General features: G+C 36.9%; 1 protein-coding gene across 17 annotated transcripts in view; it reads left to right on the plus strand.

Annotated features, from left to right (window-relative positions):
* The first annotated feature begins 962 nt into the window (after positions 1 to 962).
* The window catches only part of LOC105833875 (troponin I), a 30,980-nt gene continuing 8,197 nt past the window's right edge, over positions 963 to 23,745 (plus strand). Inside the window, exons 1-6 of one of the 17 annotated variants that reach the window (XM_036293028.1) lie at positions 963 to 1,069; positions 4,790 to 4,833; positions 10,734 to 10,751; positions 11,872 to 12,000; positions 13,413 to 13,536; positions 16,630 to 16,730. In XM_036293028.1, the coding sequence (XP_036148921.1) occupies positions 4,819 to 4,833; positions 10,734 to 10,751; positions 11,872 to 12,000; positions 13,413 to 13,536; positions 16,630 to 16,730 (387 nt within the window). In that variant the 5' untranslated portion in view covers positions 963 to 1,069; positions 4,790 to 4,818. Of the gene's footprint in view, positions 1,070 to 4,789; positions 4,834 to 10,733; positions 10,752 to 11,871; positions 12,001 to 13,412; positions 13,537 to 14,245; positions 14,347 to 16,629; positions 16,731 to 17,697; positions 17,799 to 20,206; positions 20,308 to 23,745 lie in introns of all 17 variants that reach the window. The other 16 variants (XM_036293029.1, XM_036293027.1, XM_036293033.1 and 13 more) reach the window with 16 other exon arrangements.

Raw genomic sequence — 23,745 nt, forward strand, 5'->3', positions numbered from 1 at the left:
AGAATTTTAATGTAAATTTAGTAATATTTTACTCAGAAATAAAATTTATTTGTTTTAAGTAAATACATTTTTTTATATAATTTTCAAATTAAAAAGAATACTTATTTCTAATCAGGGTAAGTTAACATTTTCTTAATTAAGTTATTTAAATTACCTAAATAACTAAGTTAAGTTAAAGTTAATGATTTATAAAATTAATTTAATAACGCTAACAAATAACAAATACGTTTACATGAATAAAAAACTTAGTTGTATTAAGATTAAATTATTTTAAGTTAAATTAATAATTAATTTTAATTGGATTGAAGGAAATTATTTGTTTCAACAATTAATTATTGCTTACTTTAAACAAAGAAATTGTACTTGAAACAAATAATTTTTTTTTTCCTATAGTAAAATTTAATCAAACCATTTTATATTTTATGTATGAATTTTTATTGCAGATATCAATACATTATTATATAAAAGTTTCTTTAATTTATTGATATTTGCTGTAAAAATCTCATTTCTACCATGATTTTGAAAGTAAATTCTAAGGGAAAATTTTCTCGGTGTATTATTTTAATATTTCTATAAATACATAGAATATTTTTATTAAATATTGCTCTCTCTCTCTCTCTCTCTCTCTCTCTCTCTCTCTCTCTCTCTCTCTCTCTCTCTCCCTTATTTGATTAAAAATTCTATTAATAAGCTTTCTTAATAACTGTATCTTAATGACATTCGAAGGCAAACAAGTTCAAGACCACTTCGTGCTTGTCTCATAATAATCTTGTGTTAACCATAGTAATTTCGTGAGCTAGATCAGAAGACGATCCGGCGAACGAACGGGTACGTCTAGCGATGTGGGCTCGGCTCCGTTTTCAGTTTCCGATTATTTTTGGCAGCAAGCGGAGCAGGCAGAGCTCTCGTCTAAAAATGATTACGACCAATAGCGTGCCACCATTGGTTGCGCTTGTACCACGTGAATCGGTCTACAGTAGAGGTTCACGAAGTCGATTAGGTATCCACGATGGCACAGTCAGCTGCCTAAGGTCCAGCTAGTCGCAGCCAAGCGAGCTTTCTCCACAAGGTAAGCCCACTTCTTGTAGCCCTTGCGATTGTCCTTGCTATAGTCGCAACGCGAGAGTGTCCCGGAAGGCATCTCAGGAGGAAGTCTGAAGAAGAAGCTTCGAATAGGAGGGAAAAAAAGGAAGATTCGCGATTTCTTCTTTCAGAAATGAGTTGTTCTTGAAATACTGTTTCGAATGTCGTTCGAGTGTCAGTGAAACGTAGTGATTGTATGTACAAAAGATACTTTTCAAGGTTGTGACGATTAATTCGCCCAAGTCTTTTGAGACAGTGACTGATCGGCGATCATCGAGGAGCGATTGCTCGTCTTGAAAGTGACGCGGAGTTGAAAGTGATGGACGAGAACTTTTTCTGTTTGTCGATCCAACTCAAGCATTGATCGGTTCATTAGGACACTTTGACAAAATATACAACCCCGACTCGTACTATATATTTCCTTTAAACCTTTTTATTTTACATTTTAATCTTCATTAAGAGAAATCAGTAGAATTTTCTTTCTGTCGAAGGACGACGTTAAATCATTATTATTATCTCGATCTTTTTTTCAATACTTAATCAATTTTCTTAGGATTTATAATTTTTGTGAAGAGAAAATATTGCGTTCTTCTTCTTTAACTTAACGAGATTTAGCAACGTAAAACGTAGCTTTTGCCGAGCAGGTTTCACCCCCTTTTTTTAACCATCTCACATAATTTAATGAGATTTAGCGAGGTGTCTATTTTTACAGTGCTTGCCTCTTTGATATCGGAGATGGTACGTACGTCTCGATAGGATAGGACGTGTCTCGGAATGGTTCGAGCGCGAGGAAATCTATACTTAGCAAAGGCGATCGTCCATTACAAACATAAAAGAAGGCGCCGCGGCAAATACAAACGGTTAATGGACGAGAAGAACATGATCTCGCTCTGTGCGAGATTTTCATAAAACTTGGATATCCTCTCCCCCTCATACGAAATATTCTCGTCTTGACAAATTCACACACTAACGTCACTCGTGACGCACGGCAACAAAATTATATTCCGGTTATGCAACGCTTGCTCGAATTCCACGTCAGTCATGAAACGTTCCATGCGGAGATCAAAAGGCAGACTATATATAGAAACTAAACCTTATAACATTCCAAGAGATATTTTTGAAAGACTATTTCTGTGCAATTAGCCTAATAATTTGCAGAAAAACATCTCTCTTTACTTAACGGTAATTGATGCTGTGCGTCACTTTTATAATTGATGAGTACAGGTAAATAGTAATTATATGAAACGTGCGAAAAATGCGGGGAAAAATGCGAAATAACAAAAATATACATAAAGGACTGGTACATACACATATATATCATTCTGCTAATATTACTAATGATATCTTGTTTTGCCGTTGTTGCTCGTTACGTTTCGCTCATGAGGTTCCCCAAGTATTTTTGAAACGCGAGCTGTTGCCGTATACAAGCAGGTAGTACAATCTATCTTCCTGTGAATGTTTTGGAGCTGCGACGACGAGCGGCGGCGGCACAAGCACGCTACTAAATGCGCAATTGTTATCTCCCTAACCGAATTGCACAATTTCAGATTCTGCGCGCACACAGAAGTTTACCTATATAAGTTATCTGTTTTGAAACTTCGTTGGTCCCGCGCCTTGCGGCAGGAGATGCCCCGGCGTGGTGGATGATACTGTCGCATCGAGAAGGGCGCGATTCCGGGAAAGACGCTCGCTAATAAGAAGGATCATAGTCGTGTTTCGCGCTGAGAGATATGCGCGGTATTTTCCCCTCGGGTAGGGTATCGCCTGTCATCTCCGCCGAACGAAATGTCATTCGCAAATAACGTGACGTGCTGACGTGCGCATATTCGTCGGACGAGCTCTCTCTCTCTCTCTCTCTCTCTCTCTCTCTCTCTCTCTCTCTCTCTCTCTCTCTCTCTCTCTCTCTCTCTCTCTCTCTCTCTCGCTCTCTCGCTTGCTCGCTCGCTGTAGAGAAACGTACGCGACTTTGTTTATTTGCTCGCCTCGCCGTTTCGACATCGAATCCAGTTGAAGCTGCCGACGACGACGGGATATCTACCGTGGTCGTTGCATCCAAATATGGGTCGTCGACGTTGCCCGACGTCCCGACGGCGGCATGTCGCGGAAAGTGGGGACGGCCGACGTCTATTTTCGCGCGCCGGATATTCTATACCGCACGCGTCGTCGAAACAGAGAACCTGCGCCCGCCTTTTCATCCAGCGGCGCTTTAAGCGGCGAAATCTAAATTTCAGTGAGCCGTATGATTTATCGGCATTGACAAAACAGCCAAATCGATCGTCAATGCTTGTCGACCATCAAAGACGCGTCGGAATTCGATTTTTTCTGTCGATCCCTTCTATTATTTCCTTCATTCGTATGCGGCGAATGCAAACGCACCGATGCACAGTAGTGGTTTCTTAACACGAAACAACACATATTAAACAGTATTAATAAATATATAATATGTTAACGATTTAGAACAAAAGCAATTCTTATGTATTTTGTTTTTAGAATAAATTATTATTTATCCATGAGGAGGACCAGCATATTGAGTCCCCCAATAAATACAATTCTTTGGAGCTAAATGAAATATGCGCAAACTATTTTTGATGATTTACAAAGCGCACATAAACAGCGCATTATTATAATTTACTCATTAAATTTCGATTAAGTAGAGGATTAGTTGGATAGGCTTAAAGTCTTTTAAATTTATATCTAAAGATTTTCTAGTGTAGTTTAATTTGCAATTTTTAAAATTGCAAAAAAATTGCAAATTTTATATAAAGATTGCTTAAAAATTTTTTTGTTTTGCATTACGCTTTTATTTTCTTCATAATTTATGGCAGCAATATTTTTAATGATAATTATACGTTCGATTATTCGACGTTTTTGATAATTATTTGTACATCTATATTGTTTTACTTCTATTTTGTTTTTTTTTAAATTGATTAATAACCGATTGTGTGTGTGTGTGTGTGTGTGTGTGTGTGTGTGTGTGTGTGTGTGTGTGTGTGTGAATTATTATATGTATATATGAAAATATTATATAAACAGATATTTACAATAATTATATATCTAAAATATCATGAATTTTTACTTTAAATCGACGAATCAGTATATTGACCAAAAATATTTAAAATCCTACACTGTGTAATTTTTATTTAATTTTTTAAATTTATTGTGCATCCGTGAGTTACAAAGAAAGTATAAAATCATGAAGAATAAAAGATCATGCATAAAGATACGCAAGAAGTGGATCAACAGCATTACTGCTGATACAAAGCCCACCAAAAAGTCACATAGAAACTTAAGATAATTTGATGTAAAATTTACCGTTGACGTCCCAAGCAAAACAAAAAGTCATCGAAATATAAAATATCAAAATGACTCCAAAATAATCCTTTGCCCGAGGTCATTCCGTCATTATTTTCGTTCGCTCCATTTGCGCGACCGCTTACGCATCGCGTAAAACGCGACGACGCGGCGTCTTCGCGTTTGACAACCGATGAACCGGTATGCATACTCAAATACTTCATGCTCACACAGGGGTTCCCGTTCGATCTTGTTGCATTGGCGGGGTTCCATGTCATGGAACCCCGATCGTAAGCTTATTTATTTTAACGATCAGAGAATTCTAATCGTACTCGTTATTAATAGCACATATCAAGATCTTTAACTGTATACATACATAATGGTAATGTTTGCACCGTTTTCTGTTACCTTTCAGGTAGACGCGTGTAACGACGAGACAGCACCATGGCGGACGACGAGGTTAGGTGTGTACTCGAATCTGCATTTTTTTTTATTGCATTCTTATTCTAATTTGTTATTTAAATAATCAAAAAAGGATTAGTGTTCTTAACCCAGAAAAGTTTTCAAAAATTAAAAAAAGAGTTCTTATCTCTTTTTTAGTTACTTTCTTTTAACCCAGATAGCAACAGTGTATTGTTAGCATATTGTTCTCACACCATGTATACCAAATCGGAATTGCAGCAGCTGAGTCTGTATTTGTTGAAAAATCGGTGCTTTTATGATATGACAACTTTGTGTAGCAACTTGCCAGCAACATGGCGTCATAACTTGGAAATTGTCATTATTATCAAAACTTGTATTATTGTCGTTATGTTACTGCGATAATTTATTAGGACCACACAATACTGTTATATTACTGACGACGCAAGGTAATTTCTTTGGTGCCTGGTATCTTGCTGTTGAGCTGGCAATACATTGCGTTCATTGTTACTTGCATGTTACTTGAATGTCTCTATATTTGTTGAAGATAAATATAAGACAAGTTTTCAGCATCATGAGCAAGAACAGATTTGCGCGATTTTGCCTAGATATACTTTGTTATCTGGAAAGGTGATGTTACTTTTATCCTCTATGTCTATTTTTAAAATTTCTTTTATTGCTCAGAGCTCTAGTAAATAAATAATTTAACATTAAAAGACCATTATTATTACAATCACATTTTTTCATATTTTTCGGAAAAAACCGAGTTTCTTCTCAATTTTATTTTTCCGAAAAATTAAGAACACTAGTACGTTATTATCAAAGTTCCATTTCTTTTGTACGCAGAAGAAAAGTAATATAGCCAATAACATATGTAACTGCGGCCTGCCAACTACATAAAATACTCAATACAGTAATATTTACTGTTAAGGGAATGCTAAACTGCTCATCAAACTTGATCGAGGTCGATAATGTAGTCATTTGTGCACGTTATTAACAAAATTTTGTATGTATTTTTTTTATAGATTCTTTTCCAGAATTAAAGTTTATTAATATCAGCTTATGAATTGAATTTCATACCAAGAATTAAAAAAAATTTTTCAGATTGCACTTTTGAGACACGAAATATTTACCAATGTGTATTTTTTTTATAACGACGTCTACGCTCAATTTGAAAGCATAGTATTGTTCCTTAATGTTCATGTGCGGATCTGACTTGATTTATATGTACAAAGTGCACAACTTTTATATCAAGCACATTTTGTTACGAGTCCATGCTAGACGCCGACAATTAAAATTTTTTTTAAATTTTTTGTATAAAATCGTTACGCACTGTTATCGTCTGTACTTTAATTGTGGAGAAGGATTTTTAATTCTGTAAATGCAATAAAAAGTTGGACATTGGAACAAATTGTACAATTCTGTTGGTAAAATAGACGACTTTAGGATTCCCTTAATGCAAATACAATGTTGATACTGCAATAGCATATATTATTGTATTGAGTATATCTGTAGTTGGCAACCTGCAACTACATATCTTAATGGATATACTTTTTTTTTCAGTGTACTTTTAAAAAAAAAAGGAACAATCCTGGTTTTCTTTCTCGATTTTATTTTTCTGGAAAATTAAGAATACACTAGGAAGGACCATGGCATGCAGTTTCATGACAAATGCATATTGGATATTTCTTAATGTGTATATTTTTTTTCATATTGCATCTCCGATGGATTTTCGCCATTGCTGATTATTGAACAACGAAAACGCTGAAATGCTTCCCACACATCATCCTACGTGTTGAACTCGTGCAGTAAAATTAGCATTACTGTTGAAAGGTATGCATTGTTTGTGGTTTCTGTGATTTTGTGAGAAATTGCTAGCATAAACTAGTTTTAGTAGAAATAGCATAGACTTTGAAAAAGAAAAAAAAATAGAACAGTGATTCTACTGACTGTTTCTACAGCGAATCTTTCGATTTACACTTTATCAAACAGTGTATTTGATGAACTTTAATTTCTAGTAGCTGATGGAAAAATTTAAATTAAGCACACTACTTTTCAGCAATTCTCTATTATTATTATTATTATTATTATTATTATTATTATTATTAAACAAAGTTAATTTTATAATTTCAATATTTTTTTAAAAAAATTTTTTAATTTGCTACATACATTGTTTATAAATTTAAATACATTTTTGATTTTTTCGTATATCACAAAAATGTTATGTTAAAAAAAGGCTTAAAAAATTTTTGCAAAAATTTATGCGTATTGCAAAATTACATATATTTTATTACAATATCAAGAGAAACGTATCATTCTAAGAAAATAAAAGAAAATTGTCAAATACACTAATGAATAAATCTCCTTCAATATGATACTTCTACAATAGCAAGCTTTTATGTGTAAAGTTCCGAGGACTTCATTCAGACCGAGAGCCTCGTTTTTTTCTACTACAATGATATTTTTGAGGCAGCTTAGTAGAGGATATAGACGGCGGTCAAGGATAAACTACATAGTTTGTGCACCCTGAAAAAGATTTATATGCTACGTAGAATGACGAGGCGATCATGAAAGCTCGCTTCTCGTCGTGATTATCTCTCCGCTCCTCCTTTTTTCTTCTTTTGCAAGAAACTTTCCACGGATCTTCCAATATCCCTCAGTCGTCTCGCTCTCCATCGCGTACTTTCATTTTTCATCTGTTTGTCGTCTGATATTCTTTTCATTTTTAATATTTGGTTTTCATATCGCGCAAAAATTGTCCACGGAGGACGCTCAAGCGGAAATTTTCCATCGGCTTTGATGACCTTTCGTCTCGGCGCGTTCTTAAATAAGCAATTCATTCCCGACGCTCTTTACCTTGATGATTGTGACATAATTTCTGCGTAATGTTCACCTCGCGGACGACAATTCTTCGTTTGTGCGATGGGATAGAGTTTTCTTTCCGTATAATGAAGCCAATTTGCGCGGCGTGAACCGCAAATGTAAAAGTTAATGAAGGTTTTTGGACCCGTGCGGTAGGGAACATATATTCTGCAAATTTCACCGTAAAATTTCCGCTCCGCAGGAAACGGGAAATGGGACTGGTCGTATTACGACCGACATGTTCGTTGTCTCCGTTATATGTTTTACGGCCCGACTTTTTGCCTGATTTATCGTCACACTCTCGCCCTTATTTCGGCATTATTTAACGCGGACCTCACTCCACTCGTTTCGCGAATCTCTTCGTCTTACTTTATATCTCCTCTCTCTTGCTGCTCGAGCAAGCTATTTGTCACCCGTTATCCTTACGGGAGCGAAGTCTTTCCAGATTTTCAATTCCAGATTCAAGTCCACGAAGACCTGTGATCTCCCTGATTTGTTGATCTTAGTGTATCGTAATAATTTATATTTCACCCTGTACCTTTATCGCGTTGCTCTTTCCAAGTCGATTTTGCCGTTTCCCTCCTAAATTTATAAAACGATCCGCTACGTCCGCCCGTCGCGGTTTAACTCTTTTTCGCTCACGATGACACGGGGAAGAAGAAAAAGAAATTTTCTCTTTAAAAGGAGAAAATATTTGATATTTGTCGGTATATATCGCGAGGCGAAGCTCAGCGCGAGTGCACTCAATGGAGACGTCTAGCGAAGAATTGGTAGAACTTCCATTTACTGATTAAAACCATTATATGAACACAGTTTTGTAGACGTTTCGTTTATTTGGAGTCCCGAGCGATAACTTAGCAACGTTGACGCAGAGAACATTGTCCTCGTACAAACTTTTGACTGATAATTACGAAGCTTGTATTATATATCGGGTTCAGTATTACAGTTAAAGCCATTTCAGTTTTACCATTATTTAAACTATGTACAAGATGTGACAAGTTCTTCACATTTAGATCCTTTACAAAGATCCATTAAAGTTTAATTGATTAAAATATCTCGTGTGTGTGTGTGTGTGTCTCACTCTGCAATTATACATTTACTTCTGAAACTTATTACAATATTATGCAATTTTTATCATAATGGATAATTAAAAATATGTATTAAGGATACATCTCTCATATATACAGTTCCTGGGCAGCGATCATGTAACTTTTTCCTTAGGGCGGAAACGTGAAAAGTGAAAAGTTTCAAGTAACTATCTCTTTCTATTTGGTGTTGAATAGAAAGAGACAGTAACTTGAAACTTTTTACTTTTCACGTTTCCGCCCTAGGGGAAAAATTACATGATTGATATCCTGTAAATTAAAATTGGAAATTCTTACTTTAAGGGAATCCTAAAATCGTCTGTATTTTTTTCGCAAAGTTGCATCACTTTGAAGATTTTCTAAAAATTCGGTCAAAATTTTTGTCTCGTTTTTTTGCGCCAGTGTATTTAACTTATTTTTTGTAGTTTATTTACTTTGCAAAGTGTTACTTCGAGCTTAGTTATTCTGTAAATAAATAAATTTCATTCATATAGCATCTAATCGCTGCATCTCAATGAAACTTTATATAAATTGAACACTTATATTAAAAAATTCAGAAATTTGTTTTTGAGTACGTTTCCATTAGAGCACATTTTTACTTGGTATCGAAACAATCTTTTATCCAGGTAAAACATTGTCGCCAAATTTTTTGTATTACATTTAAATGGAATATAAAATATATAATATAAAATAATCATAATGTTCTCATAATTTGTTTGGAAATGATTTTATGTAAGACATCTTGTTTGGAAATAATTTTTGTTTCTTGCCGTGTCATTGTGAGCAAATATTCAACAATCTCTTCGGAAACAGCGTCTTTGCTTTTGTCTTTAAAGTTAACTGGGAAACTATTACAATAAAACGTAAAATTCTCAGAGAACATAGACTCGGATCATAGACAAACACCATCACAGACAAACATAAAATATTCAAACAGATCTGGGGTAAAGTAGACACCAAACTTGCATGTAGAGTGATTTCGTCTCTCAGCTCTTTTTTGTTGCAAACGCTATTTATGTGTCTGATGCTTTATTTTTCGTTACAAGTATACAATATACCTAATATACCTCATCACGGAGCACGCACCATAGCAATATATGAAATTTAAAAGATTAATAAAAGTACGAGTAGAAAGAAGGGAAAATTTCGAATTCACGACTTACAAATCTCAATTATTAATCATCAATTATTAATACGCGAAGAGAATTTTTTCCTTTTACTCACAAAATTATTCTATATTATCAGATAGTTTGGTTATATAAATTCTATTAAAATTTTATTTAATTTGTCTAAAATATAATAGAAGTCTCTGTTATCATTTTGAGGATAAATTCTAAGAGAGAATTTTCTTCCTGTACATTTTATAACATCGAACTATCAACGATGATTTTGTAAGCGTACGCGACAGGTCGCGGTACTAAAATAATGTTAATTCGGTGTGTCAAGGTTTAAAGTCGCACAATGAAAATTTGCACGCTATCGCTTTTGTGCTATATGCTGGCTACGGTTTATTTTTGATTCACAAACGCTCCGATCGTTGAGATTTGCACAGCTTGTAAGAGGTAGGAGCTAATGGTCGGCCGAGAGAGCGCGTGTAATGTCATAAATGAAACGCGGCATGCCCAGTTTGCGCAAAACGATATTACAAGATGCTTGCGCCGGGGTACGTTGTTGTAGCGCTTAACAGCGACCAAGTTATATCACTTACGACAGACTCCATTAGCCCTGCATCGTCATGAAACACGCGAAAATACGGTCGCTACGCTAATGCTTTGTAAGGTATCCCTTGATGGTGAAATCTGGAACACTGAACGCGTAATCTTTTCTTCCTCTTTAACTCTCTCGCTCCTCCTCCATCGTCGGTGAGGAATATCCTTTTTCACAGTCGAAAGGATCGCGCTGCAAAAAGTGTTTCAGATATCGCCGTATATGCGACTCACGACACAGAGAATATACTAACGAGAAATGGTTTTTCTCTCTTTCTTTTTGCAGAGAAAGCGCATCGAGGATGTACGTAAGAGAGGAAACTAGCTATGAAACGTAGAGTCGCCTCTTAAAGGACGGTCACTTACCAGGCGGATGAAAGGAATCCTTTCATCGGAACAGGGCTCACGCTCGTTTTATTACGAAATAAAATTCATTGCAAAAATAATTCTAAATTAACGACATTAATTTTGTGAAAACAATGGGAAACCACGGTATAACATTCCTTGAAGTAGAATCGAAATATGCGATATATAAAAAAGCTTCTTTTCACTTTTATACGAAGAAATATTTAACGAAAAATTTTAATATGGGTAGATAGAATATAATCAATAGCCTTCATAGATGTAATAATAATACACAGAAAAAAAAGATTTTTCTTGCTTTGAGAATATTTTTATTTTCAAAATATGAACATTGAACTGTGATATTAAATAGCGTTAAACAGATGTAACTTGTTTACATATGAAGCAATTTTGTATATTATCTAATAAAAAAATACAGTCTTATTATTTAATTATTAATCATTCTTACGAAATGAGAAGAAAAATATTAGATAGAAAATAGAAAATATCTTCAAATCAAAAATCATAATTTTTTAAATACTACTACTATAAAAATAATTATATATTGTGTAATTATGTATCTTTAAATAATTATTATAATATACTAAATAAATATATTAAAATTTAAATTTATTAAATTTTTTTGAAGAGAGGTAAAACAATGATAGTTAAATGAAATATGTTAATTTTAATTTAATACCATTTTTTCTGTGTAAGATTATGATAAAAATATTCGAGTGTTTAGGAAAATTAATATTATCATTTTTAGTACACATTTTATTAAAACATATTAATACGGGTATTGATAATTTTCTAATCATTATTTAAAAAAATTTGTTTTACAACAATTACTGTAAATTCTGTAACCGCATTTGCTCTTCAATTTAAGACACGCGAAAGTTTAGCTTAAAGAGTAGAGAGAGAGAGAGAGAGAGAGAGAGAGAGAGAGGGAGAGAGACAGGAGTGCGAAAAATGTTAGATGAGTTTGAATTGCGCAACACTTTCCGAATTCGCGTTCCACGGGACGCTTCGGGGCTTTCTCAGATGAGATGTTTTAAGGGAGTTTCGCACGAAAAATGCAGGAAAAGAAGAGGAAACAGGCGGAGACTGAAAGGAAGAGGGCGGAAGTCCGCGCCCGCCTCGAAGAGGCTTCCAAAGCCAAGAAGGCGAAGAAGGGTTTCATGACCCCCGACAGGAAGAAGAAGCTTAGGGTAAGTCAGCTTTTGTTTTTTCCCTTTTGAATTTTATGGCGCACAACCATCGAAGCGAATTGCCTCTCCGAGGATCGCGGAACGTCCCCTTTAAGAACTCGAGGATCGTGAAGGAAAGTCGCCGCGAAGTTTGCGTCGTATTTCCATCAATAGAAACGGTATTCTCGCGCCGTTAAAGCCGCGCCCGGTTTTCAAAAGAGTATGTTTTATATTACATCAATACCCTTTGCCGCATCGAATGTTCATTATCGGCGATAGCCAAGTGGAACGTCTCTTCGTTTCCGATTTCATCTCATTGCCTCGTCGCACGCCATAATCTTCTCTCGCGTTGTTCGACAGTTCGACCCGTCGACAATATCGCGATAATTCTCTCTGCAGACTTTGCGCACCGATTTTCCCGAAATATTTCTTATAACGGCTATATTCATCTGTCCATTACTTTCTCTTATTCTTCTCTCTCAGCTTCGGCTTTCAATGTTCTGTTTTCCGGCCATCGCCGCCAACGCGAAGCGTCCGAAACTTTTCCGAGAGTTCATCTCGCTTTTTTACCTTTACTTTATGGTCCCGTCTTACGTTTGCCATTCTGTTCCCATCGTCGCGGAACATCCGAGCATCCTCTCTCTCATTGCACCGAACCTGCGTCCGTCCTCCGTTCGTCGCGTCGCGAGCATTCGCAGTCGCAGTACATAAAGTTTCCCACGCGCATGCAAATTATCTCTTGGAGAATCTTTTTGCCGCGTTCGCCGGCCCCGCCGGCATGTTATTTTCCCGTAAATCCACCTTCCTTCCTTCCTTCCTTCCTTCCTTCCTTCCTTCCTTCCTTCCTTTCGCTGCGTCAATATTTGCTACCCGCCGAATTCCGACCGACATTATCTCAAATCTCACCGTTGACCGAAAGAGAAAGGCGCTGGCCGCGAGCTTAAATTATTTCGTTGTGAGTAAATCCCGAATGGATAACGTGCTCCTCTCGTGTGGAGCATTGCCGTGTCATATACTCGCATTAATTTATTTCAGAAACAAAGATTAATTAATCACCGGATCTTGGGTTCAATTTCTTTGTTTCAATAGCGGCCAATTTTAATATATGATTAACCGATTGGGCATAACGTAATGGGCAGCTTTACATTTATTAAGTAAGCATATAATAATAATTCGCTTCATTGCGTACGCGATTTAAATTGCTCATACGGTTTATGGCAAATTGCTGAATATATAATAAATTCGCATTTCCACTTAAATTATCGATTGTCAGTTTCAGAAATCTGTTTGTGATATTGGGAATCGATTCGTTGGCGAATCGAATAAATATTTTAGAGTAAATTTGCCTTGGTAAAATTTCTCTCTCGCCCGCCTACGAAATGTCTTTTCTTCTCCGTCAAGCCGAGCCTCACGAATTTTTCATGTGTTTACAGTTGCTGTTGCGTAAGAAAGCCGCCGAGGAATTGAAGAAGGAGCAGGAAAGAAAAGCTGCCGAGAGAAGGCGCATAATCGAGGAGCGCTGCGGAAAGCCAAAGATCGTCGACGATGCCAACGAAGGTACTTTGCTTCATTACGCAATTTCACCGCGTTTATGGTACTTTTATATTCCCTATATTCGCGTTGTTCCGAGTAAAACTGTAAACTTACGTTTATTACCACTTAATCGATAATTTTCAATTAAAGCAAGGGTCGTTGCACAGATACTTTGAATTTGAATGGTCGATTTGATATTATCTGAACTATTGCGTGTATTGCACAAATTTTGTGTTTTTTGAAATTCACTACTTAACAGAAAATTTGATATATCTGTGCAACGATCTTTAATCGAACAAAGTTGCAATTGGAAGAAATGTACATTTCTTTTTTATTAAGACATATAATAATTAATTAATATTAATGCGCAACGTTCGTCTTCAGTTTTTCACAGGCTGAAACTTTACTGCGTTTTCCATCGTGTTTTATCAGTCTTTTTTTTACAGCTTGTTTGTTAATAAATTTTTCTTTCAAAAATACAGAAAATGCAGTCGAAGGTACGGTAATTGGCACATGATTTTCAAGATTAAACTCTCGTGTCGCTAAAGAATTCTTCCTCCATCTTGAAATAATTTTTCAATCCCGACGTAGAAAAAGATTTAGCGTGAGAAAGCGCAATAACCGAGACACGGACGATCTGAATCTACGCACGAAAATTACGCGACGCCGCTTCTTTCTCGCGCGCGTCTTTATTTTGTTTTACATTATTTTGTTTCTGATGGACCCCACACAGAGACCCTAAAGCGCGTGCTGCGCGAGTACCACAATAGGATCGCGGCATTGGAGGATAAAAAATTTGACATCGAATATGTTGTTAAGAAGAAGGACTTTGAGGTACTTTTGAGAGAGCAGCAGTTTAGCGAGAACGTTTACGCGACGTGCAGTATGATAACGCGACGCTCACGATACAGTAACAACAACGCGCTCTCAATGTTGTTGCACTTGTGTAACGCACCCAATCTCCGCCCGGTTGCGCATCCACGGTCGGGCAACGGCGAATGCAATTAAAGTTTTGGCAAGGAGATCGGGGTTTTCGCACGAGATTGCTCCCTATTGCACAATGTGCTATGTTTAACCGTCATCAGTAGTGTACGCTCGATGAAAATAGCATTTAAATGATAAAACGGCAACAAAAAAGATGGAGCAATTTGTTAAACTTAAAAAAAAAAGAAAAAAAAGACAGTGATAAAAGTTTCTTCGTAGTTTGCTGCATTTGTATTGTAATAACAATTTTATCTGCCGTAACAATTATTATCACAGTTATAACAATTACTATCTATTATTCTTATAATTATTCTTATAATTATATAGTGATTTTCTAGTTATTTATAGTACCATACAGTAAATTTATTATTTAATTACACTTACTATGAATTTATTGTAAAATTAAGCTTTCATTTTGAGAGAATTTGCTTGCAATTTCGGCATGTCGCGGTTAACTTTCGTCGAGCAATGAGCCGATGAATAATCGCTGCTATCGGGCAACTTCGTGAATGATTAACGACTCTTTACTGAAACTTGATTCGCTTGTCGTGACTTCCGTTCTGCGGCCGGACGAGAGACACGAGCTTCGCATTCTTTCGTCGCACCGTTTTTCCATTCACACAATTTCTTTTCTTTTTTTGTATCACTACGTAACACAAAACTGCCGTCGATTTTCTTTGACTCTCTGTCCGCATCTTGTTCTTTTTTTTTTCTTCGCATTTTATGTGCGCGCGATTTTTCACTCTGTTTTCTGTCTCTCTTCGTTTAATCCTCTCTGTTCGTGAATCTCTGGCGAATTAAGAATGGCGATTTAAGAACACTATGGACTATTCGCATCCTTGATTATTTTGTGTTAATAGAGCTTATTATTACTCACTCTATATTTTCGCAAAACACGAATGAATCAGAATAACAGAATAACATCAATTTTCGAACGTTACGTTGTACGAGTACAACGAATGATTATACACTGTTTCACACAACACGCACCATAATATATTTTCCACTGATCTTTATTATTTTATTACGAAAAATCTCTGACGCTTTTTATTCTTCTTGCAAAATATTGTACAGCCTCCGTTTTCCTCAATGTGCTATTTATTTTTGATCTAATTAATAATTAGCTTATAGTCGACCAACTGGCACTGTATTTATTGATAAATAATTAACACAACGTTTCGGCTCTAGACTTGAGCCCTTATCAAGTGTAATAAATTGTTGGACATAAATAAACTGTCGTATTTAACAACCAGGATCTTTTGAAATCTTTACATTGAACGATTTTAACTGTGCGGGCTTATAATTTTATCATTAACAAATCTTATCTTTCAATTTTTATTTAATTTGACAATGAAAACGTGTGAGTTGATGAGTGAGTAATTGCCTTCATGTTTTTATATTAATTCACTTTTTCTTTCAGTGTGTGATTTCGAGTTGCTGGCACAACTCTGAAATTCTCAATGTTTCCACCTTTATTTACTTCCAATGATTTATTACACTTGATAAGGATGTTCAAACTTAGAGCCGAAACGTTGTGTGTATTTATTACTTATCAATAAATACATTGCCGGTTGGTCGGGTATAAGCTAATTGGTTCATTATTACTGGCGACAAGAAGCTATATGTTTATTCTTAATTATTTTAGATTTACGCACGAATGTCAATGTGCATCTCTCTCTCTCTCTCTCTCTCTCTCTCTCTCTCTCTCTCTCTCTCTCTCTCTCTCTCTCTGTCTGTACCATCGTTTCCAATTAGATGCAAGATTGTTTCAAATTTCGCAGTGTGATGTCTACTCGCTCGCGAAAGTCGTTCGCGAAAGACAGTTTTAAGAGCTGGCTTTTATTCATTGGAAACTTGAGACAGTCTTCGTACGGCGCACCGGCGGCGGAACGGCGAACAATTTATAACATTTCGGACTTAGCTCTCACACTCCCTCCCTCCAAACTTTCCGCTCTCACATCTTATCTATCGTTCAAGTCATACGAGAGGTGTACAGTAGATCCATCATATACATCCGTTACATACAGCGACATATCGTGCGGTATCGACGTAAAACAAAAACAAAAAAAAACAAAAAAAAACCAGCGATCAAGTCGCGAGCACTTTTCAAGGAGTTGACTTGAATTTTAACAGCTAGCGTGAAGTCCACTCTGACCCAGTATCATAAGAGGATCAACGTTCTCGAGGGGGAGAAGTACGACCTTGAGTACGAAGTCGCCAAGAAGGATTTGGAGGTCGAAAAAGTTGTTTTTCCGTGGCAAACGAGAGATGAGCTGCGATTAACGCCAAATACTCTTTCCTCTATTTCGTCTTCTCTATTTTCTCTTTCACGCGCGCGAGGCACACGTCTCACTATATCTAGCGACTTTGTTCCGAGTTTTGCATACTCATCAAAGCTGTCCGTTAATAATATTAGACATAGTCATTCGGGGCTGAGTATTTTTCTTAGCAGCAGTACTCTAACGACGTAGCATCCCTCGCGACTTGTAGAATCGCTCAACGTAGATCTGTCTCAGTAGCGTCTCACGCCATTTCTCCGCAGACGCCACAAGTAGAAAGAACTCCGTCCGTTTTATACTTGCGAATATATATACGCACTACCCCGGACTCCCTTAGATCCTTCCCGCAGTCTCCCGCGCTGAGATTTCCTCCGTTGAATTTCCTCCGTCCTACTCGCCTGCCGTGACAGGTTAACGATTATGCAACTGTCAGCTTCGTGCTTCTCGCTTCCAACGCGAAAGACTCATCTCTTTTCTATTCTCCCCACGATAATTTCACCTCCTTATGAATAATCCCTCTCGTAGCAGTATTATGTATCATCACGGAAAATCGCAGGTCGTCACATGCGTTATTTTTCATCGCATTTTTGAGCATTGCAGAGTTTATTTTTTTTAAGTTAGAGAATACAACGGAACAGTTTGTTGATATTAATACGCTAAGGATGATGACAAGTTGAATTAAATCTACAAGTTGTCATTCCTATGTCTATCGATGTCAATGAATTGGATAATAACCGTCGGCATTTTGAAATTTTACGTAGTATCGTAATTAATGTTTGTAGTCGTTTTTTTAAGTTCCTAAACGATCATAATGCGATTAGCGTTAGTTAATTTTTAAGATAGCCGACAGCAGACGGATGATAAAACATACATTCAGCGGACTCCACGTGGCCTTTTTTCCAATAACTTTTTGTTCTTTTAGCCGAGCTGCAGACGATCTGTTCGGCATATTGGAACAGACTATACTTACTCGAGGGCGATAAGTATGACCTCGAGAGGCAAATTAAGTTGAAAGAGATGGAGGTAATTACGATCGGCTTGCCTAAAGAAGAGAGAGCCTGTCGAGTCACATGCATAGATTATTTTTGTCCGACACTTTCACCCTTTCTTCCCCCTTTCTGCCCTTGTCCACATGATTTTTTAACTCCGCCACGTGCTTGACCGAGCGACATTCTTGGTCGAACGGTTCTCGAAGGCGTATCTGGTTGACGGGTCTTTGAACCTTCAGTACGAGCACGTTTGCACGTCTCTTAGATAGGGAAATGCCGCGAGACACTAATGTTCCAAACTCTCGATGAGACTTTGAGGATAGTTTGAAGGAACGTAACTTTTCAGCATTAACTTTGTATCTGCATCGCGCAAACCTTAACGTTAACGTCCTTTTGTTTTTATTTTTATTTGCGCCATCGGCCGTTCCAGCTGCGGTGTTACTTCGACGAGACCAGATCGCATCGCGCAATCATGAGAAACGGAAAGCGAGATTTCGTTTTCACTTAAATTATTCCCTTGTTTAATTGTTTTCATTTTCTGATTCGTTTAGACTTACAAAACATTATGAAACTTTGGCAATAGTGAATAGCCTGATTTGTAATAAAAAAGACTTTTTTTTGCTACTCGACTTTACTCTGAAGAGGTAAAAATAACTCTTAAAAATTGGCCGATTGTTATTTTATTTTGAAAAAATTACAGTCTTGATAAATTATCTATAATAAGTCGACAAATTTCATTTCTTAATAAAAGTATTTGTTTTAGTTTCCTTTGTAGTTGAAAAATAAGACAAAAAAACGGAAAATAGGACACACAATTTTTAAGGAATAATTTTTACTTTTCACCTCTCTTCGGGATGAATTTAAACGGAAAAAAGTTTATTATATAACAGGATAGTGTCATAATTTTTGAATCTCTAAATCGAGGAGTTTTACTTATTTGACAAGTAAATTTGACGAGCAACGACAGATTTTTCGTCCTCGATAAAATACCGTGCGGTATCATCGGCGCGGCTCATTCATTATCCGTGCATTATCCGCGCAATTTCGTCCGTTTATTTTGTTCGCGTCGCGTTCCGGTCACGTTCAGGATACCCTGGGACGTGCGAATGGTTGAAGATCGAAGTTTCGAAGGTGGTTCAGCCGAGGCCGCGGCGGTGCCGTGCGTATCTTGCCCGCAATACATTCGGCGGAGAGCCAACAACAGGGCGGATCTCCATTTTCACGGGAAAAGGGACTCCAGGGCGGAATTACTACCCACTCGACCGCGCGCCGAGGAAAACACACACACACACACACACACGCACACACACACACACACACACACACACACACACACACACACACCCACACACACACACACCCACCTCCTCGGAGATTTCCCCGACGACGACGTCCCGCGCGATTAAGCATTCGAGCATCGCGCAACTTTTATTACCGCGCACGTGGAGCGAGAGAGGGACCGCCAATTTACTTGAATCGGAGATTTCGAAAGTTTTGCTTGTTGCGAGATCAAGGGCTCCCTCTCATCGGGATTTTAACGCTGCTCGCGGTCCGCTATTAGTATTCGAGCTGCGCGACTTTATATTCTTTGCTAAAATATGTAAAGCTAGGCTCTCACTTGGATTTTATATGAAGCAAAAAGAATTATCCCTCGATATATCGTCCGGGTGATGCTTATTTATTTAGCAAGCAACAACGTTATCAACAATTAAAGTGAGACACTTGGGCTGAATAAGATCTACTTTATTTATTTTATTTTTCAAAAGTCTTGCATATCAAAGTTATATGTTCTCAAAAAGTTCTAAATTTAATGTATTTTTTGCAATTATTTATTATATCCTACATTGATAGAAGAAAATGTATTGTATTTGCGACTGTATATAATTGCACAGTAAGATAATTATAGTCAGAAATATTATTTTTACACTAGTTATTATTGTAATATTAGTAATAATAATTATATGCTATTTTTGAAAGTTGTATAATTACTAGTACAATTTTTTAGTTGGCATCACTGTAATTATATGGTTAATACTACCAATATAATAGTAATAATTATTATAAAAATAATATTCCTGATTGTAATTTTTTAATTTTTTTCAATTAAATTATAGTCGCGAATACGACACTTTTCTATCAGTGTAAAACGTGATTTTTTTTTCTTTGTATATTATATTTAAAAAAATTAAATTATATCAATTAACGTTATCGTATTCTATACTTAATTTAATTCAATAGAAAACTGGCTAAATACTATTTCGTGAGCCGAGATCCGCAGGAGATTCTAGCTTTCGTACGTCGCGTAAAATCGATCATACACGTGTTAGAGCCGTCTGTCTCTCACTCCGCTTGTACCCCTTCGCCGCCTAAGCTGTCAGAAAAGTAAACATAACATATCGAGGAACTAAAGATATCTGAGAGATCTCTCCGTGTTCTTTGTAGTGGAGTTGAAGAAGATTTGCCAAATGTATCACGACCGCGTCTACCTTTGTGAGGGTCAGAAGTGGGATTTGGAGCGTGAAGTTCGGAAAAGGGACTACGAGGTACAGGAAAAGTGAAAAGCAGCGACAACGGCGAACAATGCGAGGAGAAAGAGAGCAATCGCCAGATCGCACGTCTCTTTTGATCATTTCCTCCTACGATTGCCGACCCCCCGCGTACATCAGATGATAAGGGCATCAACCCTTCTCTTTCTTTTTCTCTCTCCCTCCCCCCCCTCCCCCGCCTCTTTCACTCGGTCTCTCTCTTCGCGTTGTCTCTCGATCTCCCCCTTTTGTACATACGTTTCTCTTTCGATTGTTCTCTCGTTCACGATGTTTTTCTTGATAGAAAACACACTTGCGGCGCGCGAACGCAAGTCTGCTTCGGGGCGCGAACTAATGGGGTAATTCTCATGGTGGAGACGCGTAGAGGAATTTTTCGACGACGGCGTTTTGCTACCCTACGAATCTCTATAATCTTGATCAGTCCTGTCTTGATGATCCAGCTAACGGTCTACGACGATCTATTGATGATATTTTTTTATAACGCGATCCCTTTGCGCGAAGCATGGCGGAACGAACAAATGAACGAATGACCGAACGTCGGCGAATAATAAGAAAAGAGATTTTTCTTTTTTACATGGATATGAAGTGCCGCAATGGATAACATTTTTGATCATGGTCACATTATTTGTGCTCTATCCCGTTTTTCTTTCTTTCTCTCTTTTTTCACTTCTTTTTTATCGCGTAACGCGTGCCGTTCTTTTCAACCCGTCTGTTCACTTTTCTCTACGTCTATATCTTCACTGGCTGGCTAAACGCACATTGTATCCACTTGCTCTCTTACAATGTATCGTCACAAATCAACTCTTTCTCTCTCCCTCTCTCTCTCTCTCTCTCTCTCTCTCTCTCTCTCTCTCTCTCCCTCTCTCTCTCTCTCTCTCTCTCTCTCTCTCTCTCTCTCTCTCTCTGTTTCTCTCTCTCTCTCTCTCTCTCTCTGTTTCTCTCTCTCTCTCTCTCTCTTTCTCTCTCTCTCTCTCTCTCTCTCTCTCTCTCTCATCTAACCATAACGCAAATATGTATCTCTCTGAGCTTTTTTACTAACTCGCCAACGAAAAAAGCTTTACTCTCTCGAATCAGGGCTGAGCAAGCTTATAGAGAAGACGCCATCATTTTGTTACTCTACACTTGTAACTATATACTATATATATACTATCTTCTTGTACACTTTCTGCAATATATATATTTGATTCGCACGCGTATTTGCCGCAAAGTGAAACGATTAACGTTGCGTCTTGCGCGCCGAAGAAAAATGATCGTGAAATGAGGTGGGCGCACGATTTCGCAGTGATAGAAGTTGCCTAGATTTGTTGCCAAAAAAAGAGTACGCAATCGAAGAAAATCTATCACCCACGAGGATCACCGAAAGGGATTACTCCTCCCCTGGTCTCACGCGAGAACTAAGCTGACATTGTATGCCTGAGACCACGTGCGCGCGTATATGTGCGTACGTGCGTGCGTGCATAAATGTGCGGTGCAAAATCAGAAATGGAAACGAAAGAAAAGAAACGACGGTACACAAGTATCGGGAAAATACAGCGATTGTCACGACTTTCTCACGGTGTCTTCCTCTTATCTATTTTTTCATCTCTGCTTTAGAAGAGCATTACTCCGTTTTTCTTATCTTCTTAACCCGTACGTTTTTCTCTGTCTCTCTCTTTCTCTAGCTCTCTCTCTTTCGCTTTTTTTCTCTCTTTCTTGCTCATTCTGTCCCTAATATCTCGCACCATAGTACACAACAAGGATATATATTCCCTCACCAAGCACAAACAAATTTGCTTTACCGCGCATGCATGGCTTTTCTAACTAATAAACTGTTTAAGAGATGCTTTCTCTCTCTCTCTCTCTCTCTCTCTCTCTCTCTCTCTCTCTCTCTCTCTCTCTCTCTCTCTATATATATATATATATATATATATATATATATATATATATATATATAGGGATAATAAAGGCATATAGGAAACACGGGTTAATTAACGCTGTTGGACATGGTAACAAGATTATGAGGAAACGGGCGAATGGCTCCATTATAGTGTTGATTAATTTCGTGTTATTGAAGACTTGACTGATCGCTTTCTGATATTTCAAGAGCGTCACGTGATTGAAGTTAGATGCGTATTTTGCCAAAATACCTCTTAACAGGGTTATCTCATTACGCAAATTAATTATCGCCAAACAAATACTCTTATTACCAAATTGATATATGTTTGTACATAATATTTATGTGCAATAAAAATTAACATGAACTACATTTCTTGTTATTTTCTTTTCATCGTAAAATTTTTTGAAGATTAAATTTATTTTCAGATGGTTATTTAAAATTATTTTATGTTACGTTGCCTTTATATTGAAGAAAGCGTTTGATAATTTCTACCAAATGTTACATGAAATAAAAACTACCAATTAAATATTTAATTAATATAATTAAAGCTAATTATACTTTAATAAATATTTAGTAAGTAATCAATTTTAGTAATATTTATTAAATGTTTACAAAAGTAAAATTATTATTAATTATGTTAATCAAACATTTAATTATTTTACTGTATATAGTATAGAAAAGTGTAGAGAGCTAAAATATATTCGTAACGTCAACCGTAGCAGTTTAATTATCAGAGTTTATCTGATATACGATAATAGTTTAAGACTCGCAGCCAAATTAACAGCACGAGCCTGTCGCCACCTTTTTCATTATCATTAATCTCCATGACTAGTTAACGGACATCGCAAGTCGATCAAGTTAATGGAGCTTAATTTGCGTACAGTTTCGTAGCTACGCGATAAGAAGTATGGCACTTCATATTCATCGCGAAGAAAGAAAAAGCAACTTTTCGTCTCAATATTCTTACTTTGTAAGATAACACATGAATAGTCGTACGAATTTTTATGATTTTGATAAGAAACGTGTCTTTCGTCGTTAAAGTTTTCAAAAGAAGCACGTCGTTTTATCTGCGTCTTACGGTCCAACCAAACTTGTCATTTGTAGTTTTTGCGACGTTTACGGGAGATCGCGCCGAGGAAAACGGTAAAAACTCGACAATGGATACACATGTAGATGCTCGGGCGACGATGGGTACAAATCAGTTTCGTACGACTTCGGAAAACGATTATCGTATATATACCTTCCCGTAAACACCTTTACATAAATTCATAGAATCGGTATATCTATTTTCTCTTGTTACTCGCTTTTCCATTTTTAACTCTCACAAAGGTGGACTGGCTTAAGAGCGAATTAAAAGATCACGAAGTGCCATGCTGTGAAAATCTTCAGGCCACAAATTTCTCCCCTCGCCGTGTTTCTTCATCTTCTTTTTTTCTTTTCGTTCAATCGAATCCATTCCTCGCCCGTTCCACTGACTTTTGTGAGATGGACAATATAAATGTGTATTATGAAACACACCCGACTCACACGAGAGAGACATTGGAGTAAACACGTACAGA

This window comes from Monomorium pharaonis, chromosome 10, assembly GCF_013373865.1.
Source record: "Monomorium pharaonis isolate MP-MQ-018 chromosome 10, ASM1337386v2, whole genome shotgun sequence".
Lineage (NCBI taxonomy): Eukaryota > Metazoa > Arthropoda > Insecta > Hymenoptera > Formicidae > Monomorium > Monomorium pharaonis.